Source organism: Megachile rotundata, chromosome 7 (genome assembly GCF_050947335.1).
Source record: "Megachile rotundata isolate GNS110a chromosome 7, iyMegRotu1, whole genome shotgun sequence".
Classification (NCBI taxonomy): Eukaryota; Metazoa; Arthropoda; class Insecta; order Hymenoptera; family Megachilidae; genus Megachile; species Megachile rotundata.
In genome coordinates, this window is record NC_134989.1 from 13,077,639 (window position 1) to 13,105,510 (window position 27,872).

The window sequence follows — 27,872 nt, forward strand, 5'->3', positions numbered from 1 at the left end:
CTTTACATAATCATTCTTTAGGTTAAGTTTATTACCCTATGAAGTAAATTAATATATATTACATAGTAATAATGAAGGGATCGAATAAATAATGGAAGACTATTTTAAAACAATATCGAATATATTAATATTAATATCGTTAATAACATTATTAAATATCGCAATCAGATTACTATTCGTCGTAGCCGTTTTCTGAGACCGCTGAAACGATCAATCGACAGACTTTCATTTTTTTATTATTTTTTGTTTTAAATAAAGCTCTCTACGTGTTTGCAACGCGTAGCATCACGTACAAACGGAAAAACGGCTTTGTTTTATTTCGCGCACTTTAGACGCGAATATTTTGCATTTAAATATGTTGAATCTTATAATAAAATAGGCATACAAACGTATATACAATTTTCTATTAGACTAACGTTATAGGAGTCACGTCGAAATCAAATCGGACACTTCCGGTTAACTACGGAATAGTACGATTCAATCTGCGAAAATTATCGAAATATTTTTGCATCAATTTACATTGTAAAATAAATGAATTGAATTTTCTTTTGTAAAATGTGACACGGGAAAATCGTTCTCATGATCAGGAGAACACGTTTTGTTAGGAACTATCCTCAACATGTAACCGACAGCGATCGATTATAATCCATAATCGAAAGTTCTTGATAACTGTTACTATGTTTTAAAAAAGGAACTGCACAATTTCAACTGGATTATCCGCACATCGAAGAAGATACATTTTAGCAATTTAATAGAAATAATATCTTTTCACCTGATATTCCGCAGTACGGGAAGGTCGTCCTTTTGATCCATATTGCACACGTCACAACAAAAATAAACAACGGGGATAAATTATTGCACCAATATCGTGCAAAATAGTACACACGGTAACGAGAAACAGCAATTTGTTCGTGGTGCTCGTTAACCTGGGAGCACTATTACGCGTACATTTATATTCTTAACGCACTTAATCGGAAAACGCTTGAACAAATTGTCGGTCCGTACACGAGCTGATAAACATTTTAGCTCATAGCACTCGTATAATTTATTAATTACTTCGATATTTTTTAATTGCACTTCTCATCGCGACGAGAATCGCTGAACAAAATACAACAAATCACGTGTCACTGACAACATAGTTTTGGCGCGTACGTTCGATCAGATAACTTCAGGTACGTTTGAATCGAGAGTATCGATAACATCGATATCATTAAATATCTCCGTCATCCTCAAAGATGTTTCCCTCGATATTTCTTTCTTTCTTAATTTTATGCCTTATATACGTACGAGAACATACATTTAATTAGAAATCAAATGTATGTTGCGTAATTTAGATGTTTTACAATCGAAACATACGTTGAATTTTTTGCGACAATTATAACTACACCTCGATCATGAATTATCGATTATTCAAGCTCATTTCAATATCTAATCGTAATAATCATAAATATACGTGTACATATACATACTTATGTAATTTGCCTGCGCGTGTAATATGTTCGTATCAAGATAAACACGTTTAAAATATAACTTGTTAAGTATCTTTCTATCGAATGCATTTAATTCTTACGTTTCTATTATTTAAAGTCATCATGACTTTCAAACGCAAATCGCTTTTACAGCTAAAATTGCACCTTTGTACACGAGCGCCATTAACAGGAACAGGAAGAATGACATCTTCAATTCGACTTTTGTCAAGACTACGAAACTTCTCTCCCTCGTATACATATTCGAAAAGATTTCATAATTTGTAAATTTCAATTCTGTCCTTAGTTTGAAAATAAACATTCCGAAAGAATATAATTAAATTTTGATAAAAATAAATGTAAAACAAGGGAGGCAGAATAAAAAGAGTAAAAAATATATACTATATATAGACACACGGGAAACACAAAATTGAAATGTTACGTACACTAATTACGTAATTGAGCGATCGATTAATGTCAGGTGTCAGAATGTTTACCTGATGATTTATTAATTAATAGAGATGTTATCATGAAGTCGGGTTACCTGAGCATGCCCAATTTTTTCCTACCCGATCCAGACCCTAACATCGCTATCAATTAATGTGCATATTATGTAATCGTCACCATTAATGAACTGTAATTATTCACGTATCGAAATACATAAATCAAGATAAAAAAAATTAATTCGAATAGGTGACACGATTTGGTGATGAAAAATTATGAATCGCATTTTTACGCAATTCGAGCTAATCGATGATACGAGAACTAACATCAAACGACACTTTGGAGTCGAATAACTTACTCGATATTAAGTATAATAATATTAATAATAATAGACATTGAATTCTATAGAAAACGAGTAACAAGTATCTCGTTCGAGTAACGATGAGTGATAACGGTATACATTAAATTTTTATATTAAAACTTTGAATTAAATTAAGTAAAATTTTTAAAATAGAAGCGTTATTACGCGTTAATCTTTTTTTTTCTTTTTTTTCAATAATTACAATTATTTTTACTTTACGTGTCGAGAAAAGCGATCAACAATAGTCAACACGTTCGATCGCAAGAACACGGCTTGGTACTCGGAACAAGACGTTATAAAGTGTCGAAGAAATTTGTACAAATCACGTCGTTAATGCACGTCGAGTTCGTTGATCGAATTATTTGCTGTGATCACTATGTATCAGCTGGCCTAGTCAGAAACGATTGACGTTTATTTCATAACCTCGCATCAATATTATCAAGACAACCAGATAATCAAATTCTCTGGTCTATTGCACCCGGAATGCAACGTGTCAACTCCCTAAAGCTGCATCTTGGAGTGTCATAACACGGACTACGTTATAACCTTATAACGTATTTATAGACGAGCTTTACAGAGCGACGTAACAGAAGAGCTAAATAGTGTAGATCCAAGAATAACGAAGGTGTTTCTGATTCCAGAGAAATTGAACTAAAGAGCGAGAAGGAAACGACGTCACTGCGCTATGCTACGACGACTTGCATCTGTCTCTAGACTAGAAAGAAACGTGTCACTCGATGACACGTTAGATTTGCGGTAATGGAGCTTCTGCCGAAGATCAGAAAGATAAATCCTGTCGCAGGATTTCGATACCTCATAAATTCGCGATTCCTCAAGGACGAGGATGACGATCTGCGCGTGTACTTTTCAACAAAGCAACATTCTGTCGTGCGAGGCTGAGGGTCGACTCAACTTGGCCGAACGCGACAAGCGTTCAAGACGGACAAAGTCGAGCATCACACCATAAAAACTTCGACGAACGGATTGCATTCCGCTTGCGGAGGCGCGGGAAGAGGTACACGCTTTTCCAGCTCCATTCGTGGGAGGAAAGCTTCGATGCGTTGTTCTGGAGCCGGTGTGGTGGTAGCAGGTACCGTTGTTCCTGGCGGTAATTGCAAGCATTCGGCTGGAGTCAACTGGAAACGCGATTACATTAGAATTACGTTAACATCTCGCCGGAGTTCTACTAACTTAACCCTTTCGATGTTGAATTGTTTAGCATATTTCGAAAAGGGTTAAGGATTTTTCACTTACCAGCGCTGCTTGCTGAGGAATCGCCGCGATACCACCAACGTTCGCCGGGTTATAATAATTAGTCGGGCTGACTGGTGGCGAGGGATAAGGCCAATAAAAAATTGGAGGCGGATAAGGTGCCGCAAACTGTGGTGGTCCACGCGGTAGCATCGCAGCAGCAGGTGGGAATATAGCGACCGGTGGTGGTGGCAACATCGTGCCCCCTAGATGGAAGAAAAAGAAGGAAGACAATCAACGTTCGATCGAGTTTACCTGGCACTATGCGTACTAACAAAATGGAGATCTCATTGACGTAACTATAGTGGACCTTCTTCCAATTCATTCTCCTATCATGAAGTCTCCTATCATCATTCTCCTATAAATTCTTAATAAGACCAATTTACCAAGAGGCCCACTCTAGTTACGCCAGTGAAGAAAAATCGGGAAAGTCCTTTACCATGAAAATAAAAAAAGAAACTTTAAGACCAGACTACAGAAGAGAACAAAATGTAAAAAAAAGAAAAGGAAAACCTCGATATTTGAATTGGTAATATTCATTGTGACAACTTGCTTCGACGAAAATTATCCTGATCGAAAAAAAAAGAATAAAAAAATCTAATAACACCCAGAGATTCTATGTATGTACAAACGTAAGAAGAGTGCCCAACTATGTTACCACACCACGATTCGTGGTAAATGACATCGTGCAGAAGAATACTCGAGTTGTCTTCGTTGTTAATCATTTTCGGTATTTCTCGTACCGTTACCTGCACGATTTCACGATTAACATGACGATTTTCCAAGGTCCATGCGAAACACACACGTGACTTAACCTTTGAGCCCATCATTGTAAATTAAGTTAATTTTTGGATAAAGAATTTTTGACAGGACTGTAATAGCAAAGGTGTTTATTCGTTTTGATCGCTCGGACCATGTAAAAGCACGTCATCCAAAGGAATAATGATTTGGACTTGGCCTACCTGGAAGCACAGAAGTTAGTATTTGTAGATCCCGCTACCAAACAGCAATCGACACTGCACCATTGTAACACGATATATACGTATGTTTTATATATATGTAGCACCAACTTGCGATTTCGCCCCTCTGCCAAATCACCAAAAATTCACTCAGACTCTCCCCTTTCTCACTCTCTCTCTCTTTCTCTTCTTGCTTCCCTCTCTCAGATCTTCTCTTTTTCTCTCTCTCTTTCTCTCCCATTTCCCTTTTGTTCAATGAATTAGAAGCCTCTTACCGTGCGAGCCTCGTATGAAACAAAGGATCAAGGTTACCACGTATTAAGTAACACAGAAATATTAAATAACAACGAGAATTAGCGACACAAATTGCGCGGTGAAGCTGTTAATGTGTTCGCTAATCTTTCGCATCGTATTTAATTCGCTACGAGGATTCGCATCGAGGCGTTCGCAAAACTTTTGGATTAGGATTCACTAGGATTTTAACCATCGAACACTTTCAGGAACTTGGAAATAAATGACCTATCTCAACGTTCGAGGGTTAGAACGGGAACTGATCACGTTAAATAACGTTTGGTGCGGACTCTCATTATATTGCCACTTTTACATGAATCTAAATAGACCACAATATGTATGGAGTATAAGTAAAGTATAAATATAATATATATGGAGTATAGTGGAATATAAGAGGAGTCTCGATATATGGCCCAAACGCATCCTCCAAATTAGTGATAAACATTCTTAAACCCCTAAGAAATATTGTATATGAATATTTATCACTGATCTGGAGGGTAAAAGAATAATGTAAGCCAACGTCCCACGAAAGGAACTTATGGACCCTCGCTAGAACAATGTTAGATCTAATCACAGGCTCAACGCTGTGTTAATGTCGGCACAAAAAATGATACTATCGTGGATCGTGATCGTTGTAAAGGGAGGATGAGACACAAAATATAAGATAAAGAGAGCGGGAGAGACAGCGGCACAGCGACAAAGAGAGAGAGAAAGAGATAATAAAAGGACAAAAGAGAGAACCTGTGCGAGCCAGAGGAAATAGAGAGAAGGAGGCAAGAGTTACGACACAGAAATCTCCAACTTAATCTGTAGACACCAAAGATACCTGCGAGCCCAGTGAAAAAAAATGTATAGAACGTAACAGGATAACGATGGCCGTAATTTTCACGGACGAATAGACTTACCGGTAAATAAATGAAACAACCTAGAATTCGAACGAGAAAAAATATTTATCCGCGAAAATTACCACCACCAGGCAAGGTAATATAATCAGGGTAAGAGTCCACCAACCCGGCAAGCAAAAAGATATGTATGTCCACAAGGCACATTTATTAAACATGATCGATTCACCATCGATATATAATCGTCGATATACAGAAAAAAGTGTGTATACAAGGGGTAAAAAAAGATCGGTATATACTTCTATCTGTGTGTGTGTTCGTGTGCGTGTGAGTGTCCTACATCCCAGTATAGGTGAAACGCAAACGGAAAAACACGTTTTCCCGTAACTCGAGCGGAGGGAGGAATAAAGAAACGAGAACGGAGAAAAAAAAAAGAAAAATAAAAAGTGAAAAGTTGTCGCAACGGTAATTGAACTTATCCCGTTACATCGCGAGCAGTTATGCACGAACTGCGATGATTAACTTTCGCCAGGACAATCACGATCAGCCGTGAACTAGTTTGCCATTTATAAAAAATCCGTCTATACTGTATAGCTTAGAAAGAAAATGTTATACACCATATAGCAAGACGAAGATCAGAATTTCTATAATTTGTTATATCACAGTGCTATATAGCATAGACTTTGGAGACCCTTGTGTTCTTTGCAAAGCTTCAATTTTAAAACTTATTGCTTTTTAATAAGATCAAGTGTACAAGTGTTAAAATTATCGAAGCTCGCATCGAAAAGGAGCAAAATTGTGTCCCATAAAATTCGTCAACGTAGAAATTGTGTTCCGTAGTATTCTTTTTTAGTTTCTGATAACCTTACTGGAGTATCAAATAGAACCATCAATGATTGATTAAGATGTAACTTGCAAAAGAGGGACGACACATTGTCAGTCACCAGGTTAGCGGATCACAAGATACCAGACAACACATTCAACGGATGAAAAGGAAAAAAATATATGTATATGCCACGACCTTTGATAATGGAGACGAGCTCTGGAAAGTTAGTACGATCTAAATGCTATATTTCTCACTCTTTCCCTGCTCCTTTCGCTCCCTCTCACTCTCTCCCTTGCTCTCCCGCTTGTACAGTCACGCGTAATTACTTCGTTAAGAAGAAATTGGAAAATATTTTCTCAGTCATGATTTCTGGCTTGAAAGATTTGTTAGAACAAAAATTCGTGATGGCTAAAACAGAGTAACACTCTAATATTTCTGACTATATCACTTGTCTAATCGTTCGATATAACCTTCAGATTTTGGTAATCGAAGGAAGCTGCCTCTGTCATTAATTGAAAACCAATTTCATCTACTTAAAATTGTATTTTATCAAATTAAAAACGAAATTACGACAAGTGGACCTTTCCCCTTAACGGAAGCCATCGTTGCACGTGACTGTACCTGGGAGGATACGTGTATATACGGCTCGTGTGAGTGCCCAGCGAAAGCTAATGGCAGGTAATACACAAAATTCAGACGACATTATGCATCAATAATATCAAGCGGCTCTACGATGAAGGAATGAATTATTTGCTGCGACATACTTAACCCCTCCGACCCTACGTTACATAAACTTCCAAGTTTATCATATGAAGGCACAAATAACTATTCTAATAATGGTATCCTCGAAGTTATGAGTAGGATCGGAGAGCTAACCCGTAACTGTAATGATGGTCAAAAAAAAGAACTTCAAAAATGAACGAACAAAAGAAAAACTTCAAAAATAATAGTTAATATTTGATTTGCATTTAAGAGAAAAAAATAAAAGGAGTTTGATATGCAGCATATCAGTTACGGGTTAATGGCGATCGATTAAAGGACGAAGCTTTTTAGGACGATGTCTTTGAATGATCTATTGTCGCTGTTGGACCAGTACCCTGTTACACATCAGTAGACCAAAGTTAGACCGGTTTAATCTCGGTCGCTTGGTCTATTGATGCATAACTTTGTCCATTAAATGCACGTATGTCTCGTTCGTAACGAGAAGGCGCGTCTTACCATACAGGCCGCAATTATTGATAGTCATAATAGTATATCGAATAGAGGAACCTGCGCGGTGATCGAGCGTGTCGGGACACCCTTGTTGCAAGATCCAGATTCTAAAAGTATTGATTGATGTATAGCTAATCGTTCAACGAGCAGATAGAGAACTGTACCGATACTGTTTGCTCGAGTGTAAAAAAGGAATATAGTGAAACATGAAACATGCCAAGCTTCCCGACACTCTCGACCGATACATTTGTTTATTCACGTTATAAAACACACCAAGATGCGGCCCCATAGGGACGATGCGACACGGAAGGTTCATTAGTGATGTGTGAAGAATGCATGCTTTAACCCTTTCGCTGCGATGGTGAAATTTTGGGGAAGTGGGAATTTGGGGAATTTGGAATTTGGAATCCGGGAGATTTGAAATCTGGGTGATTTGGAATTTGGGGAATTTGGAATTTGGGGAATTTGGAATTTGGGGAATTTGGAATTTGGGGAATTTGGAATTTGGGGAATTTGGGGAATTTGGAATTTGGGGAATTTGGAATTTGGGAGATTTGGAATCTGGGGAATTTGGAATTTGGGAGATTTGGAATCTGGGGAATTTGGAATTTGGGAGATTTGGAATCTGGGGAGTTTGGAATCTGGGGAATTTGGAATTTGGGAGATTTGGAATTTGGGGAATTTGGAATTTGGGAGATTTGGAATCTGGGGAGTTTGGAATCTGGGGAATTTGGAATTTGGAAGATTTGGAATTTGGGGAATTTGGAATTTGGGGAATTTGGAATTTGGGAGATTTGGAATTTGGGGAATTTGGAATTTGGGGAATTTGGAATCTGGGGAATTTGGAATTTGGGAAATTGAAATTTGAGGGATTTGGTATCTAGGGAAATTAGGATCTACGGAAATTGGAATCCGGGGAATTTGGAATCTAGGGGATTTGGAATCTCAGGAATTTGGATTCTGGAAAACTTGGAATTTAAGAATCTGCAAAATTAAAAAATTAGATACCCGAAAATTCAAATAACTAAAGATGTATCTAACAAAAATTTGCATAATTAAAAATTAGAGAATATCTAAAAAAAAGTGTCTGCACCCTACCCCGCAGCGAAAGTGTATCCCTCAAAAATATACCTCTCCCGTTCCGCATCGTCCCTGCGAAATCTAGTCTCTAGGATGTCTATTAATGCTATGTGAAGCCGAATCAGGAAGCGTAATCCCGACGTAAATAATATCGGCAGGCAATATACCCGATTCTCGAGTTACATCAATAAGATTGAAATGCAAATTGTGCACAGCCCCGACGCGGAAGACTCCGATTACATTTGAATAATTTGATAACTTTCTTTAGTAGAGTCGCTTCGTGTCGAGAATTGCGCACATTTTCCACTGCAATTGTGACGATCAAAACAGGACTAGGTGTATACCAAGGTACTACTACGCGATTCTATGTGACACGCTACCGTATCCTGTCGAAAACAGAGAGAGGCTTTGTGCGAGAATATTGTAGGATTACGCGTCAAAGTACGAGAAAATTGTTACAAAAGACGTACACCTGTCCACGTCGATGTCGACGCTTTTTTATCTTTTTGTATTTTATTTAAAATTCATCTTATAATCAGTTTAAAGTTACACAATTAGAATTTTCGAGGTTGAATATTTATCTATACTCAAGTAGAAGAATGAATAATCCATGAACAGGTGTACATCGATTGACAGTTGAAGGAATGTAAAACGATTTGGACTTCAGGAGTAAAGTGGAGAACAATGATCGGAAGATTAAACAAAAAGAAAGATGGATAACGTATATCGAATCGTCTAAGTTACGTACTAAGGGGGAAAAAATAACGCGTTTACGTAATCTTCTCGTCTCGCGAAGGTAACGAAGAAAAGATATTACAGGTACTTGTATGCACGTCCCTCCACAAAAACCACGACATGCAAACCAGTCATTTCTATGCCCGTGGACTTTAATATACGATTAATTGTGCGTTTCGTGCCGTTTCACCGTGGTCGAACAATTCCTTTCGCTATCGCGTACACGTATATTTCATATATATATATATGTGTATATCTATAAATATATGTGTGTGTATACATATAGAAAAAAGGAAAAAAAACGTGGCAAGAAAAAGTCGTGATCAACGACAACACGCGTTAAAAAAAAACACCGAGATCGTACAGAAAAAACCAACACAAAAAAAAGAAAATGGAAAGAACGGAAGGCTTAAGCAAACCTCGCGATTGCGTGGACATTTGTATGGGTTAACAAGCTCTTCTCTTTTTATATAGCCATGACAGTAGAAAAAACTAAAGGGATCATCGTTCGACGGGCGAAACGTATACAACGAGGTTGTTTCAAACATACACTCAATATCGGCCTCTCGGCACGCCTCTTCGCCAGCAATTCTCGTTTTCCACCAACTACACGTTATCACAAATATTATTAGGCCGTGGAAGAGCGTCGAGAATGTGAACACCGCCGACACCAAGTTAAACAACATCACAAGCTACCTAAGGCTTGACCAACGATATTCGCACGAGAAAATTTATCTTCAAAGTTGCAATTACTTTTTACATTGCTACTGACTCATCCTGTTTGGATGCTCGATTACATCGACCCTTTTCAATTTGATAAAAATCATTTATAAGGTTGAAAACCTCTTTTAATTATCTAAGAGTAATATACAATTTCCTACTCTACTTACAAATTAGCGTTGATCGAACAACGAATTTCATAACACATGATTTTCCTCGCGCTCGGTATCGTTCACCAAACCCCCGTAACGTCAACGCAACTATCAATTAAACGAACGGTACTTGCACTACTGAAGAACGTTCAGGTAAAAATTGTCTCGGATCGGTTATCCTCTTTCGAGTACCATTCTTCGGGATTAATTTGCGCGACACAGAGCACGGATACGCGTGTTAATAACGCTTCTTGGGGAATATGAGGGGCTAGAAATGGATTTGTCAATCTTCGTCGTGGGACTTGTCCATGTTGGACTTAGTTGGCTCAGGAAGCTCGCGCGCATTGCAGTCGCAATATTTGACGTGAAACTGCAATGTAAGTGCAGGCTCGTTTTCTAATTTCTTATCGTTTGGACGTGCGTAAAGTAAATGCCGCGTAAGGAAGGAGTTTCCGAAAAAAAATAATAATAAAATTGATAACAGTGGATGGAATGTCCATTTACTTACTCACTAATAAAAATATTTTTAGCAAAATATATAAATCACTCTTATGTATATATGATTACGTCTATATTTAGATATCTATATATATATATATAAATTTATATGTATATATTTACATACGCATATAAATCACGAAATCTAAAAAAAAAAAGTCCTTAGTCGCGTTCACGTTTAAGGCACTCTGCTGCACGTCTTGTGCGACGATACGAGACAAATTATTCTTGTACGCCGCACAAGAGTTTGTATAACAAAAAAAGAAATATATAGATACGATCACGAACCGCGATATACGTATTTCCTAAAAAGTACCGTGACCGTCGTAAACACTCACATGTTACGTAAAAAAATAACACGTATCAAGGAAACACGCTAAGTACTGTTGCTCAATGTAAGTATCGGGATGGAAAAGAACTCTGAAACGATTACGTGTACACTCAAGTCGAAAGAAAGGGTTTTAAGGGCAAAAGAAATCTAAAGTAACGATGACGATATTAACGTAGCAATATAAAAGAAGTCTGCTCGGAATATCATATGGAATGTGTTAGGTTTACTACGATAAACATGAAAGCACTTCTCTCTACATTCGGAGAAAATGAAATCGTCTGTTGTTACAATACAACACAAGAAATAAATGTCTTAAAATCACAACCTCTCGTTGCAAGGATCATGAAGTGAGATACGAACTACGGATTAAATTTGTCCCGTTCTATCGACTGAGAAATACAGTCGACACAGGGAATATACAAAGTATCATCGGTGATCCAGTTCGTTTCTACTGCTGTGAACAGCAGCGATTCGATCTATCAAATTTGTGGATAAAATTGAGCAGGATAAGGCAAACCGGGTGCGGCGGTCGGAGCCTGCGCATGAAACGCGGTCGCTGGTGTGTGCCACGTGGCGCGTTTCGCGACGGTGCTCGACGTATCTGGAGGGAAAGCAGTTTCCCAAGTTCTCTTTAGCCCCATGAGAGCAGCCGGATTCAAAGGCGCAGCCTGGACAATAGGAGTCAGCAGACCATGCGGCGTCGGTGCGCGTAAAATAGGAATGCGCGAGGGAACGTTGAAAAGTAAAAAGGGCGCCGGCGCAGGTTGTTGAGCATGAAGCGCAGCAGCAGCCGCGGCAGCTGCAGCTGCTGAGGGAGGTGCCATGGCATAGGCAGGAAGTTGGTGCTGTGGATTCGGTCCGGGAAGAGCGAGCGTTTTGGTCGTGACCGACGAAGTTGGGGAAGCAGGAGTGGTAGACGTAGGCGGTGGATTCGAGGCTAACGCCATCAGCCAAAAATCTTGGTTTCGCATTGCCTGCGCTTGAGCCTGCACCTGTGCTTGAGCTTGAGCCTGTACTAACGCGTGAATGTCCCAGAGGGGTGGTTGCGCCGTCGGCACCGGTACCGGCACCGGCGTCGGCGGAGGCGGATGTGTCAATGTTGCGGGAGTTTGTGTGGTCAACGTACCGGGTGATAGCAGGGCCTTGGTTGACGGTGGAGTTACTGCACCTGTTAATACCAGATTCATATCGTCTCCGCTGCACTGGAACACTTCGATGTACCGCTGCTTTTTCCCGTATATCATGTACCGATGATGTCGTTGCGAAGCACACGCGTACGCTGAACTTTCACTGTCCATTTGAATGAACGCCTCGCCAGAAGGTTGACCCTGAATAAGTAAAAAGAACAGCGCGTTAGTTATTTATTCACAGGAATACGAGCCAGTCGTAACATAATAGACAGAGGTGTACACGTACTTGAGCATTGTAAACCATATGAACACCTTGGTAGACGATATTCTTAGAATGTTCGCCCATGAACTCGAGAATGTGCTCTACGAGAGCTTCGTAAGGTAGACCGCGTAATCTAACGCAATCTTTACGCGTACCGGAAGTGATAATGTGTTGTGGAAGTATAGGAGGAAGCTGTGGAATGGGTGGCGTCGGAAGAACCACTTGTTTCGGGTCAATCGCCCTATTCAAGACCTACGAGTCACGAAAATCAATACGTACGTTAGAGATATCTATTTTTACTTCTTTCATTCTACTTTTATACCCGCATTATTTCTACGTGCACACACCTGTTGCACCTCGGCGATCGTACTTCGAAAAAGTTCAATGTACCGACTACCAATGCAATCCCTGTGTTTGCTCAAGGCCTTTACAGCATCTTCTTCTTTCGCAAAAAGAACGAAAGCGTCTCCGGTTGCTCTGCCATCTGGTTTCTTTACAAATAAGACCCCGTCCTCCCCATCTAATACATGGCAAGGCTTTTGCCCCGTTAAAAAGAAATCCAACTGAAAAAAAAAGTAATGCAAGCATGAAGTGAAGACCGAAATCACGATAGAATATATAAAAAAAAGGGAATTTTTTGCTGCTGTTTTAATACACACCACTTGTTTAGCAACACAGTCATATGGCAAGCCTCTCATTCTAACAATAACTTGAGCTCCTCTTGATAAAAATGCATGAGCTTCTCCACTGGTTCCTCCAGCAACACCTACAAAATCTTCTCCAGATGCCTTGTAAACTTCTATGTACCTCCCACCCATATGATGTTTGTGTCTCTTCAGTGCCATGTCTCTGTGTTCTTTATTAACAAACCGTACTAATGCTTCTCCGTTACGTCTTCCCATAGGACTTAAACACAGAGCTACACCACCCCTACAAAAACATTAAAACATTTCATTTAAATTATATTATAACATAAACCAGTTTTCAGATTACTGTATATTAAACAAATGATAAAAATATATTTATATACAAATACAGTATATATTATACAGCAATGATCATGAGAATTATTGATAAATTTGTACGATTCATAAGATTCATGACCCCAGATAATAGTTATCATTGCATAAGATGAACACAAACAACCAAGGAAATATTTAAAGACATTGTTTACTATCCTATATAAAGTAAACACTACTATTTTATTATATTTGAATAACCATCCGATATTATCTGGCAATGATATCAGCGACATAAGTTTATTTACATATTAAATATGAGTCTTTACCTTTTTTACATGAATCCAAGTGGCTTGTGCACAAATATCGTAATAGTTATTACAATTTATTTTATACACTCTCCATCTTACCCCTAATATACATAAGATCCACTTACTTGGCAACATTTAGGCCCCGAAAAAATTTTGCTATATCCTGATCAGATGATTGCCAAGGAAGACCTCGTGCTCTTACAACACAGCCATTATCCACTTCTTCATCTTTTGAGCTGCAAACATAAAGTCAATGCAATAAATTCAAATGTATTACTGTACAATTCTGCAACAAATAAACAAGAGACTTACCATATACCAGGTTCTAGAACAATATTAACTACTTCAGGATTCTGGAAGATGTGCCCTGCAATGAAAATATCATTATGAACAAAAATATCAAATTTAAAAGTATTTGATGAAAAACAAACAAAAAGTATGGACACATGATTAACCTCTGGGGTCGATGTCGCCCATACTCGATCATAACCATGACTCATTTCGGTTCGAAAAATGATTACAATACAATTTATGTCGATTTAAATCTTCACAACAATCGATTTTAATACAAACGAAACAAGTTGACTAAGCTAATAAACTCATCACAGAAATTCTTTCGTACGTTTTTAAATTCACTAAACTGTCATTTACTTCGCAACATATTTACGGAAATTTTAAAATTAATTTTCCCGCGCAAAATAGGATCATTGTTTGAACTTCAAACTTAATGCGATCTAACCTTATATGTTATTTTATCATTCAAATCTATGTATTCTTGTTAATATTAAATATTACCTACTTCAAATAGTTATTCATTATACAAGATAACATCGATAACATTTCGATATTATCGATAACGGTAGCTGTAGTTCCGACACTAAAGCTCGGTCGCTTACGCGTTTCCTTTGTAATAGTACACGGGCGAGTTTGTCTCCGATTTCCCGTGCTGGCGCAAAATGTTCACTTTCAATTTGCCTACTCAGTGTAACGTGTCAGCACACCTTTCAAAGAATTTTCATGCCTCATGAATCGAAACTTCTTTCATTATTTCTACTGTTTTCAACACATCCTAATAATAACGTTCCGATTTCCGAGTACAAAAAATTGACAAAATGAAGCGTGGCGAAAAAGATAATGCTTCGTATTTTGATAATAAAGCGTATGTACGTGTCTTCGAAAAGGCAACAACCGTTTGTTGTTCGTCGAACGCGCATGCATCTGACAGTAGCACACAACGTACACATTATTCGACCGGAACATTATTTCGAACTGAGCACCACTGTGATAAGAAGTATTATGGCCGTCACTGCTTATAGCATTACATGGCTTGACCCGTACTTATAAACCATGAACACGCACACAAAGAAACGGACCTGAGACGTACACTATTCCGTCTTCCTTTTCGTTTCAACCTCTTGTTCCCTCTTTTTGTCCCCTTTGCATTCGCTAACCTTCCTTCGTTCGTGTGTAACACGAGTGGGGTTAGGTATACAGAATTTAAAACGACATGATTTTGAACGTGCCGAACAAACATTTTACGTCAACTTATTTCAAAATTAATCATTGAAAATTTTATACAAAATTCTAGCAGAGTACTCTTACAGTCAATAGACCGTGAAATTATTCCGAACGTCAATGGAAGACTAATAGAATTCCGTATTCGTAAAATGACTGTCACGCTACCGTACATTACGAATAACGTTTTCCTTGAAACGAAGAAGCGACAAATATTTCTTCTTTTTATACATGGCATAATATTACATATGTAGAAACTTCGTTCACCGAAAAATATCGCCTTGAAAGACTCGCGACCTTGTCCGTTATGGGTGAAAAAATGGAAGACATGATCTAGCCACGTGCTCAACGAAGCTGAGGAATTAATTTTGTAAGCCCGTATCTCTGTACGCTCTTCAACGTACAATCGAAAATCGAATCGATCATGATTAGCCCTGCGTTTACTTCGAAACCGAGTGTCAAGCGGCACACAAACCGCGTACATCGATTGCGTACAGTCAAGATAATTTATCGTACGTGAACCTTAATCTTCGAGTTATAATTGCAGACTTTTTTGCTCGTTGTGAAAACGAAAAAACCGTTGTATAGGTTACAAAAATAGAACTTTTTTGCACGAAAAATTTTACTTACCATCCTTGATCATTCTCTGTATCACACATATCATATCCTGTATCTCTTTTACATGGTAATCGTTCTCGGTATCCGATGGCAAACCAAAATCTGAGTTTCATTGATTAAGGATAAACTTCGAATAGTATTTAATCGGCGATTTTAAAATCGAGATAGTATTATCGACGCTATAAATTAACATGAAATGGTATTTCCGTGAGATTAAACGGTAAATTGATTATTTATATGTTGATCATAGAATTAGAAATTTATCGTAGTCACGAACGGAGGATCATTAGTTAAAAATATGCTGGGGAACCTAACGAACTTGTTACGCGCATAATTATCGTCAGCCTGTTACCAATATCTCCACCAGAATGACCTTTAAACCGTGTTCCGCGCATGATAAGACTGCGTTGGTTACTTGGTGGGACTTTCTTAAGTTATACGATATTGATACTGACTGAATTTCGATTTCATCTTTTGTTTCTTCCTTTCCGTGTGTGAGATTACGAGACTATTTTATAAGTTACTTTCGTTCCTACAAATTATTATGATTTCTCAAGTGTACAGGACTTAAGAAAAATGGTGACATAACACCCTTATATTTTTCACAGAATATTAAAATAAATATCTGAGTTATTATAATGCACGAGGATATAAATTTTAGTGACAATAAAATAGTTTAATCCAACGCTATAAAAGCTTGTATGTTTTATGTAAACTAGGATAGCTACACCGCCATTTTTCTTAAAGTAACCTACCGAATTGACCCATGTTTCCGCAAGAAAGTATACTGCAATATACACAGTATTGCTGAGCATTTCAAAGTGTTAAAATTAAAACGGTGGATCACGACAGAGGTATCGATCGATACGTACAGTGTAACCCAGTAGCCACAGGTGGTTTTGTTTTATTAACACGGGCAGACCACATCAGCGTTGCAAAGTGGAACAATAATCGTGATATACATATCTTGACACGAGCTTAATATCGAGGTTGGATTAGGTAGGTAATCGTGGCGTTATGGAAGAGCCGTTTCCTCTTTTGGATTAAATCTCACGAAATATCTACACCTTTTCATGCAAATGCGGAGGATGGAAAAAACTGAACCGATGTATACACAGTTGTAAAGCCGGTTCTTCTTTTTTTGTCTTTAATGCCAAGGAAAGAAAAATATATAATGAGATGTATACACGTATTATACATATGAATATATATTAAAATACGTAAGAGGCAAAGGTCTCAAATGGAGTCAAATTTCGCCAAACGCAATATTTTCTGACTTTTCACCGGATAGAAAGCAACATAAAGAGAAATCGAACTCAGGAAATTCTTTTAACACGCATTATAAGAAACGTACCTTGGAAGATTGTATTTTATAAAATTGTCAGAACTTCCGGAAGAAATTAAACACTATCACTGTCTTTGATAATTAAACTAACATCACGGTTAAAAGATAACTAATTGGGCGAAATGTACTGTTAGCTAAGAGCGCTAATTCCTCGATACGCACTCTCTGCACTCACTTGCAGACTGACTTTGCACCAGCAGCTAGTTCGTCGCCAGGTTCGTCGAATATGTTGGATTCGACTTCTGTCGCGCCGCCTAACGGCCGCACGCCTTGGAATTCTCTTCGTTTCGACCACAGTCATCACGTCGCCTCTTAAATCTCTCGTATGGCGGAGCCAGGGGGTCTCCGATGACCCACGCCATTTAGACTTTTACATTAATTTTACCACTCGAAAATTTATATTAAAAAATTTGAGTACTCAAATATAATATTCAAAAGTATTTTGAAAGTCTTTAATTTTCAATTTAACTTCTATACGGATCCCATGAATCTTTAATGAACAAATGTCTAAAATTATCCACGTGATGTATGCGCAAAATTTAAATAATGATAGGCCTTTTCGTTTTATGCCAACCACTCATCGCCTTCCCATAACTTATACTTTCGGCAATTCTATATTATATGTATACGTGGTTTTGGAAAGTTGAAAATGAAATCGTGTGACTTTTTAAAAGGATACAATCCAGCATTTCCTGTATTCCGAGCGTCGCGAGTTCTCCATGGGTGGAATAACAGGCAACAAATTCCTTACGGAGGTCATGAAATAGGTTGTAATGTTCAGGCAGCTCGATTTCTTTGTTGCAGGCTTCGGGATGTAAACACTGTCTCATCGGTGCCTGGCCGTCTACGACGAAACGTGGTGCGGAACCGGATGTCACGCACGACATGGATGACCACCATGCTTCGAACTTTCATTAAAAATGAAATTGTTTAAAACTCACTTTCCTTTATACGTATATCTGCAAAACTTTTCTTCATTCAGTTGAGAAGAATCATTGCCAAGTATCTTCTAAATTAACCTCGACAAATACAAGTACGTTAAACTCTTCGATAACAAACATTGCAGTTTTATTTGTACAACGAATTTTAGCCGACGAGACTGCATATTTTAATATTAATTTCGAGGGAGTTTTGCATTCCTTATTGTCATGTGCAAACAATAGAATTATTTTTAGGTCACGTATTTTAACTACCTGGAGTGAAACCTCACGGTAAAACCGCAATTACCTGTTCGATAGCCTGCTCCAAAGAAATTCCGTGTTCTCGAACTGTTCTTTCGGTTAACGTCGGAGCATGCGCCAGCGCTGCCTCGCTGATGACTCCGCTACTTCCGGCAACCGCCGGATTGTCGCTACCGGTTCCAGGTGTACAACTTTCGTCCATTACCATCGGTCGTACAATATACTGTTGTCTTCCTAACACCTGTAACCATTCATCGTTGATCATTCATATCGTTTAACAATATTTCAAACTTCCAAGAAGAAAGGATACATTGTTGCATTATTTGCAATTAACAAATCTCGATGTAATTTTTATCGGAATTTAATATCTAGTTTTAATATTTTATTTAATTTCTATTGGATCTAGTTTTAATTCCAATGTTTCAAAATTTGTAGGAGTTTAAATTCTGTGAGAGTGATTAATATTTGGACCGGTACTGCGTCACGTGCTCCTGTGACTATGCAACATGGCGTGCAGACTGCCGCGCCGGACTGGTTGCATGCGTGCAGGAGCAATCAAGAATAAATTGTAATATTAAATTCAAACTTTCCTTTTTTGTATAAATATAAAAGTACTAAAGTATCAATTACATCAGAGATCAAGTGGATTAAAACGAGCATATGTACAGAACATAAAAATTAGTAAATAAAATATTTTCAAAGTTTAAGAAATTCGAAAGAAATTAAGAAATTTTTTATTCCGCAGGTGCAGGCAATTAGCGCAATTTTTTCGCTACCTGCCAAGTGTTAGATGCACGTGTCATATCGTTAAAAAAAGAAAGGAAAATTAATTGTATATCATCAGCATTATTGTAACGTAACGCTCAATCGAAAGTCGCAACAGTTGATCGTATACAAGATAGAACTTTCAGCGTTGGAAGATAGAAATCGTTTTTAAGCGACCCGATCGTTTCCGCCTTTGACCGATTATGTAAAAGCTTCGCTCCGCTACGTCCCGTAACGCCGAGATTATCTAAATGAGTTTTAAAAATGGCGTTACTGCGCATCTTCGTAATTATGCGAATCATTAATTACGGGCACAGGAATTTGGATTAATTACTCGGCGGCATGCGAAAAAGATTCAAGACACCAACAATGTTCGGGGAAAATAGAAATAAACGCATTGTAAACAATCGTTTCAACGATCAGCGGACTTTTACCGCGTTACGAATCCGGATAGAAAGTAACGACCAGGAAAAATTGAAAATTTTTGTTAATTACACGCGATTTCTCAATTCGAAATCGAAAGGACAGTGAAATAAATTCTGAATTTATATTTACTTTATACATAGGGTGTACAGAAATACTGCAGGAAAATTTATTTTTTAATTTTTGGATAGTGACTTCGACTTTAAAGTGGGAGATTGATTTCAAGTTTAAAGTGCAACATTGACTTCAAGTTTAAAGTGCAACATTGACTTCAACTTTAAAGTACAACATTGACTTTACTTCAACTTTAAAGTGCAACATTGACTTCAAGTTTAAAGTGCAACATTGACTTCAACTTTAAAGTGCAACATTGAGTTTACTTCAATTTTAAAGTGCAACATTGACTTCAACTTTAAAGTGCAACATTGACTTCAAGTTTAAAGTACAACATTGAGTTTACTTCAACTTTAAAGTGCAACATTGACTTCAAGTTTAAAGTACAACATTGAATTTACTTCAATTTTAAAGTGCAACGTTGACTTCAACTATAAAGTGTAACATTGACTTCAAGTTTAAAGAACAACATTGACTTCAACTTTAAAATGCAACATTGATTTCAAGTTTAAAGTGCAACATTGACTTCAACTTTAAAATGCAACATTGACTTCAAGTTTAAAGTACAACATTGAGTTTACTTCAACTTTAAAGTGCAACATTGACTTTAAGTTTAAAGTACAACATTGAATTTACTTCAATTTTAAAGTGCAACATTGACTTTAGCTTTAGAGTTAAAGCACTTGAAATTTGTTGAGCGAAACCTGTTTTTGTTTAGAGGTGGATGAGTATTAGAATATGTAGCAAGTTTAATGGAATCCGTGCTACGTAAATCCGTGTTCATGGATGTCACATGACGGTGCGTCAATGTTGGAAACCGTGCAAGAAACTTAATAGGCAGGTTCTTTGACGCGGGGTTAACGGATCAAGGTAGTTCGGTACGATCGTGCCACCGGCTTGAATTATCTTAACCGATAAAACCTCGTGGCGTAACTCGCGACATAAACGAACCAGTATTATATTACGTAAATGTTAATTATCACTTGGAAATCATTTCGATCTTAGGAGTTACTATTTCGTGGATTGGAAAGCACTGCAATCTTGTTAATACAAACTTTTCTACGTTATCTGCATTTTGGTCTTTTTAAAAAATCCAACTTCGATGAATACTTAAAAGTATGGGTACCAAAGTTAACATCATTTTTATTAATTTTAATTTAGCTTCATTTGAACTTTGAAGAAGTAGTACACTTTTTATTATTTCTTAAAGTTACTGATAATTATTTTTGAAGATCAGTTCACATTTTTGGAGGAAGTTCAACCTAGTTTATAGGTACTCCATGTTTTTATTTATGAAGACTCTTTTTGTTTGAAATATTTTTTAGATGAAGTATATTTACAATTATATTAACACATTATTTAATAATTATTTAAGAAATATTTCAGGGGATATATCAAAGAAGGTATTCTTTATTTTACGATTAAGATTTTATGAGAACCGCTCCATAAAATTCAGGAGCTACAGGCTGTCCGAATTAAAAGCTTGCTCACCTAAATTCTACCGTTCGAAGGACGCGATAACTGCCAAGAAAGTAGGACAAAGGGTCTGGTTAATATTCCGTCATAAATGTCCTGCTTACACGAACACCGTTCCACATAATCGCGTATATCTGATAGAAGCGCGAAAGATTTACCGGCGATTATGCGCCATCTTGATAAATCCTCATCTCTCGAAAACGATAACTGGAATTAGAAACTGTCCTTGGAACGTACAGAAATCAGCAGCTACGTTTCAAGAAATTGATATAAATGACAACTTTTTTGTTTGTATTTACTCGTTAAGTATTTTTTGTGAGACTTGCAATTAATCAATGGAGGTAAAAAAGTGAAGACATTAATGTTTAGTGAGGGTTAAAGAATATGACCTGATGACCGTCTAAGACTTCTGAATTTTTTGAGATAAAAAATTTTTGAAGAAGTGATATTGAATGACCTTGCACTTGAATGATCATAAGTTCTACCAACAACTTAGCATTTATTTTAAAAAGCTAAAAACGCTAAGAAAAAGTGTTTGAAGCCATGAAGAAATTTTCTTGAGAATTAACCTGGACCGCTGTGTTCTAAGAACGCAGAAAATCGAAGAAATAGGGAAAAGAATGGAACAGTTGGACGTTAGTATGATCGTTGCAAATGTTTGAAGAAGCAATGTAAACATCAGAACGTTTGCAAGAGCTAACGTGATGTTTCTGCTCGTCTCAGAAACAATTCGGGGAAATCACGCGGAGCAAAATCGTTGAAGAACACCGTCGACTGCTTTGCTCGATAAGAACTAATCGAAACGGCACGCGGAAATGCATACAGTAAAAGGGTCATGCCCATAAATCAACGATTGCTTGTTAGAGAGTTCGACTTGGTCGATCAACTTTAAACGCCGGAAACGAATTACAATGGCTACGAGTTGTGCAAGCATTCCCTCAAACGAATTACGAACTCGAATTCGATTCGTTATGAAGATCAAGTATTTACAAGTAATCCTAAGCACGAAGGGTCAAACATTGCGTTCAAACAGTATTTTTAAACCTTCACCTTCAGTATGAAGTACTGACAAATTTATTACGTTCCACTATGTTAGAATTTATTTTAAATTATTGCCTTGTTAAGGTAATTATTATCTTACATAATTATTATTATAAGGTAATAATTGTAAAGATTAATCTTGTAATTATTACCTTGTAATTTACAGTAGAAAAAATTTGACTTTCCCGCCTTACTGATCCGAGACGCCATTTTGTGTACCTGTCAAATTCTAACAGCACGCTTCATCTTCTGACATGCTACATTGCAAACTATCATGATTCAACGTTACAATATAAACGCTAAAAATTGATGTAAGAAATGCATTAACATCAATTTACATGGATCTAAGCAAAATAGAATTATCACTGAGTGATTACATTGAAAGTAATAATGAGGACTTTAACGCTTTAACGCTTTGTGTACCATTATTATTACAGATCTCAGCTTACTTCGCACAAAATCCGTTTGTTTGTTTATCAGTGACATAATATTCCAGAGTAGACTAAAAATAAAAATTGGACATTGTACACTTTGTGCACCTGAACTTTAAAAAATCTACCTACTTATATGTTAATGAAAAATCAAACAGTATAATAAAAAACATTTGTCTAAATTAATTACATAATTTGACGTTTTTTATCAGTATCATAAAAGTCTATCTTCAAAAAAATTTTTAAACGATTATTATAATTTTGTTACTAAAAAAAAAATCTGTGCCCAGTAACTGTTAGAAACTTGGTTTTAATTGGAAATTCCCGTTGTACAATTTTTGCGAATGACCAAAAAAAAAAAGGGATAAATATGCGACTAGTGGAGTAGATTTTTAACCGACCAACATAACGTTCAGTTTCTTACAAATTATAGGTATTACATACAACCTCGAAGTTTTTATCTACTAAGTAAAACCACACACTCGCCGTTTCGCATCTCGAAACACAGCTCTAGCGAACGTAATCTTGCTTTCCAAGCCTCTGAAAGTCAACGTCCTCTCTTTTCACACGTTGAATCTTTACGCGCCAACACCGATTCACTTCGAACAGTATCCAAGCGAGATCAAATTCGTCATAGACTAGCTGCTTCTATTCTGAAATACAACGCTCTTTATCCACTGCAAAATATTCCAGTCGAATACATTCTTTACAAATAATTTAAGTTGTAAATAAGTATAAAAAAATATTTCTAAAATTTCATTAAATTCGTCAAGATTAAAAAATACGTTTATAAATTTAAACTGTAAAATTGAAATAATATTTCTAAGTTGCTATCACTTAATTAATGCACGAACTTCCGTATCTACTTAGACGTCAAACAGTAAAGTATAGCCCAAATTATAAAGAAAAGAATTAATGTAAATAAAAAGGTCTGTTTCAATTTTAACACCGTGCTGTACGTAACACGGATTATAAAATGTTACGCATCACTGTTTCAAGAGTAAACCGCTAAAAACCAACAAGAATCGCTTTCTTCGATAACATCTAATTGATTACGGGCATCGTCAACATTTAGGTAACGCAGATAATACATCATCGACACGGGTTGCCGCTGATCGACTTTTATTTACATCGATAGTAAAGCTCGAGATGTGGCCAACCTCGAGGTCGTGTCTCGAATCGAAACGATTAGACAATAGAATAGGAGCAAAACAACGCATTGTATCATCGTATTTCCTTGAGAACGTGAAGCATAAAGAAGAGCCGAACCGGCGGCCATTGTCCCCGATCAAAGCTCGATCGGTGATAGCCAGGTATGTGACTCGAGGGGAAAAAGGAAACGACCCTGTTTACCTGGAACTCGGCCGCACTGCAAGCGATTCACAACAAAGAATAAAGAAAACTAGGCGCACCTGTTGCCGCGACGGACCTACAGATTTCTCGAAACGCATCCTGGAAAAATTCGGATCTTTCTAGATTGGAAACACGAGGAGAGAAAAATATAGAAGCGGAAAATGTAAATGGTAATATAATGAATATTGGATTTGTAAAATATAAAGCATGAGAATACGTACAAAGAATGTAACAAGAGTAGTAAATGTTCTAACATTTTCATAGATCGCAAAACCACGTTTCAGGTCCACAAAAACTGAAAGCCTCGTGCCGGCCCTGAGGAGCACCGCTTCAACATGATGAAAGCAAAAAATAAACGCGAACGAGTTGGATTCCTGAAACTTTTTCCTGGCGTGTTACATTACGAAAACCACTGTGAACTTTTTTTCGAAAGAACGGACTTTCTAGCTGAGAAAGTTCAAGAGTAATAATTTCGTATCAAAATTAACGATAAAAGTTTGTAGCGTGTAATGAATAGTTTCATAATTACCTGTTGCGGTTGTAACGTGGAAAATTTTAATTATTGTTGCATATTTATGCACGAATAATAAGATTTGTAACCAATTTGAATGATTAGTGTTAATACAGGTAATATGTATTAGATGTAACATCTGAAATCTTTCGTACTTTCTATTCGTGCCTCGCAGCCGTGACTATGGCGAGGCAAGTTTAATGGATAATAAATTCAAATGAAATTAAGATAAGCAAAGGTTCTAAAGTCACAGAAAAAGGATAATCAAGGATAGACTTGATCAAGGAACGCGTTGGAACAGGAAGCGTTGATTCCCAGCATCGTAACATAGGAGAACTAATGAGAAACGGAGTCCATGGCGCCAGATAATCTCGATGGCAAAGCTGGAACTAATGGACGACCTTTCGAGGGCGCGACGCTCCGCCCCCACCGGATAATTCGAGAAACAATGGCAACCAGAAACATGCAGACATTGTCGCACAGTGGCGGTGCGACATGCAGTAAGATCGACAGTGATTCGAAAACTTTCACGAAAGTTGAATGAAATATCGATTGTTTGGCGGTTTTGTGTTTTAACTTCGAGTTGTCGATCGATCGTTGTCATTGGTCTAGGAGCGGTCGATGAAAGTCGAGCGAGAACTCTAACCAATAACAATGACTCGGTAGAACAGGATTAATTTGTCCTGTCATATGCGTACTTTAGTTATCCTTATAACATATGCGAATAATTTTGAACGTCGTTTCGTGCTGTCCGATAATATCACGCTTCGAGGTAAGACTGACACTTTGAAAAGGGTATAAGGAAATCGCGTACAGGAAACGGGTGACACGACACAGTGAATCATTTAATATAATTTGATACTGCTCGACCAGTTGTTTATCAACAATTGAGAAAACTTACCTTATTTTGAAGCACATCGAGAAGCACGTAAACCAGCAACGTGATCTCCTCTTCGTCAGATCCGAGAGCATTTCCTTGAAGACCGGCTGTCGCCACGTAAAGGGCGACCAGGTGAGTAGGTCCCCTTGTTCCTGTAGTCTGCATCGTGCCAGGATTACCTTTCGTTTCTTTCGTCCGTTTCGTTCGAGCACTACTCACTACTTCTGGGTCAACGTACACCTGAACCTATCAAAGTAGCACACCACGATGCACGCAAACGTGTCCTAGACAAGGCCAAATTCGGCCTCTTGGGTGCTCACCTGAACTGAACCTCACGTCCGCACTACGTTCACGCGTTCACAGACTGTCGCCGTACAAACGCGACATGTTACCTATCTATCGTGCTGATTGAGGTTAAGGATCGACCGTTGTTGATCCGGATCGCGAATCGATGATAGATACCTCGCGCCACGTTTCTGCGCAGGTATATCGTTCGCTGCGATAACTCCGCGAACGGGCAGCACCCGCGAGTTATTCGTTTGCGCGGCTCTGTCGACGGACCGCCGTCGTGAGTGGCAAGGTTTCGTGCAGCACTGGCCAACCCCGACCGTTGCGCGCACACGTCGTCGTTGTTGCTTCACCTGGCGACTGCGCATCGAAACCCGTCGCTCGTTGGCTATAGGACCCTCTTCGTTCGTTCCCGTACTCGCGGCTCCTCGGCACGGCGAACTCACGCGATGGGCGCGACGAAGATGCACGAATGCCGGCCGAACGCTGCGCGACAAGGACCGAACATGTCACGTTGAAAAAACGCGTAAACCCGACGATGTAAACTGCACGGAACGATTCAAATTCGAGAAATTTCTTAAACGATTCGCACGATAACAGTCAAGCAACGCGTCGTGCCGTTTCTACGACGAAAAACCCAACACCCATTCAGGTTAAAGGCGTCGAAGGGAAAGGCAGGTCAAAAGCAGCGACGCACTGGCCAGGTGCGCAGACATTCCACTCGCCTTGCGGTACGCTCACCCCGCTACCCGACCGCGATTATTTTCCACCTGGAGCGCCACGTTTACTTCTTCATGGCGGACTCCTAACGAGATTCGATACATCGAACCACCAAACGATAGTCCGCGTATGAATGAATTTCGCGATGGTAACACCGCACAGGTATCGCTCGATCGTTTGATTAGGAAAGCATGCGGTTCGCTGTTCTCATGGAGGCACGCTAATTATTCATGTGACTGAACGGAACAAAAATGGCGACCACCTTAAGCGATTCCTTCGAGCATAAGTAGCCTCCGACAACGGATCACAGGTACGTACCGTCGCCTGTGCCCTCGATTCGATGCTCCCTCCATAACATGATCACGGCCTTGATAACGCGCGAACGTGTATCACGCTAGTACTCGCGTATCTTTCGCAATTTCGCGAATTTAAATAAAAAAAGCATCGTACCCCGGATGTGTCTTCGTGTAGACTTCAAAGTCATTAGATCGAGATAGGCTGTAGTGGGTACTCGTTAAGCATGGAATTATCAATACTGTCATTTTACGTAGAACATTTGCATAAATGCATAACGTTTTTTGAATACTGGATATTTTAATAAATTATCGACCTGCACTTCAATATTAATGAAAGAACATTTCCCATGTTCTATTATCACAATTTACTGTAACCTTGTTTGCTTACTAGATTTCGTTGTTATCATCGCTCGTTTGTATGCAAATTTATATTCCCCAATTTTTAAACGATGTTTTAATTAAGAAAACAAAATATTTACTTAAACAGTGATTTTCGTTATTGAAAAAATAATCAAATCGCAGAAACTTTTTAGAATTAACAAATCGGTGCAACGTGACAGAGACATGGCACGAGAGATAGATGAATATTACATGTTATACATACAGTTCGCGTTAAATCGACTTAAGGAAGGAGAGTAAAGGAAAGCCAACGAGCAACAGGTTGGCACGATCGCCTGCGGATGGGGAAACGGGAGAACGAGAGGTGCCTATGTATAGACAAAGAAGCAGAAAACGGGAAAGCAATCGTCGTTTGGATATGGTAGGAATATCCGTGAAGCGAAATGCTTAGCGCTACGTAAGAGAGACGGTGTCGTGACAGGGAGACCGGATTGGTTGGTCACCTGTTGCTTACCAACTGTGATTGGTTGGGCTCGACAGCGCGTAACGACGACTAGAGGAGGACAAGTGCATCGTCGCCTGGTCTATGATGGACCAAGTTCGAGAATAGACGCTATAAGGATATCGATTTTGTATATTTATTATACATTCGTACATTTATTCATACGTGTACACTGTCGTCCTCAAGTATTATATAATAATTTATCCCATTTCTTATATTTCATGAAATGCAGATTTATCTCTAA

The 27,872-nt window shown here is 38.2% G+C and overlaps 1 protein-coding gene across 5 annotated transcripts; it reads right to left on the reverse strand.

Moving 5' to 3' along the window:
* Positions 1 to 102: 102 nt before the first annotated feature.
* LOC100878893 (RNA-binding protein fusilli) lies at positions 103 to 27,264 on the reverse strand. 5 transcript variants are annotated; one of them, XR_001096154.2, is made up of 13 exons: positions 25,505 to 27,259; positions 18,536 to 18,730; positions 17,988 to 18,216; positions 15,976 to 16,065; positions 14,143 to 14,197; positions 13,956 to 14,066; positions 13,220 to 13,490; positions 12,908 to 13,123; positions 12,585 to 12,812; positions 12,295 to 12,496; positions 4,485 to 4,608; positions 3,526 to 3,728; positions 3,266 to 3,407 (listed from the first exon to the last, which is right to left on the reverse strand). XR_001096154.2 is itself a non-coding variant. In XM_012286646.2 (12 exons), the coding sequence occupies exons 1-12, from the start codon at positions 25,646 to 25,648 to the stop codon at positions 3,228 to 3,230; spliced, it is 2,124 nt and encodes a 707-aa protein (XP_012142036.1). In that variant the 5' UTR covers positions 25,649 to 27,256; the 3' UTR covers positions 103 to 3,227. The 5 variants fall into 5 exon arrangements, 4 of the variants coding, with proteins under 4 accessions (XP_012142036.1, XP_012142034.1, XP_012142037.1 ...); XM_012286646.2 differs by lacking the exon at positions 4,485 to 4,608 and having other exon boundaries at positions 103 to 3,407; positions 25,505 to 27,256; XM_012286644.2 differs by lacking the exons at positions 3,266 to 3,407; positions 3,526 to 3,728; positions 4,485 to 4,608 and having other exon boundaries at positions 5,804 to 12,496; positions 25,505 to 27,264.
* Positions 27,265 to 27,872: the final 608 nt, after the last annotated feature.

Excerpts from the sequence above, each read along its gene's own strand:
- LOC100878893 (XM_012286644.2), bottom strand. The coding sequence starts at position 25,648 with ATGCAGACTACAGGAACAAGGGGACCTACTCACCTGGTCGCCCTTTAC. Across the intron at positions 18,217-18,535 it reads TGGAGCAGGCTATCGAACAG|TTCGAAGCATGGTGGTCATC; the intron begins GTAATTGCGGTT and ends TTTTAATGAAAG. Across the intron at positions 13,124-13,219 it reads ACTGTGTTGCTAAACAAGTG|TTGGATTTCTTTTTAACGGG; the intron begins GTGTGTATTAAA and ends TTTTTTTTTCAG.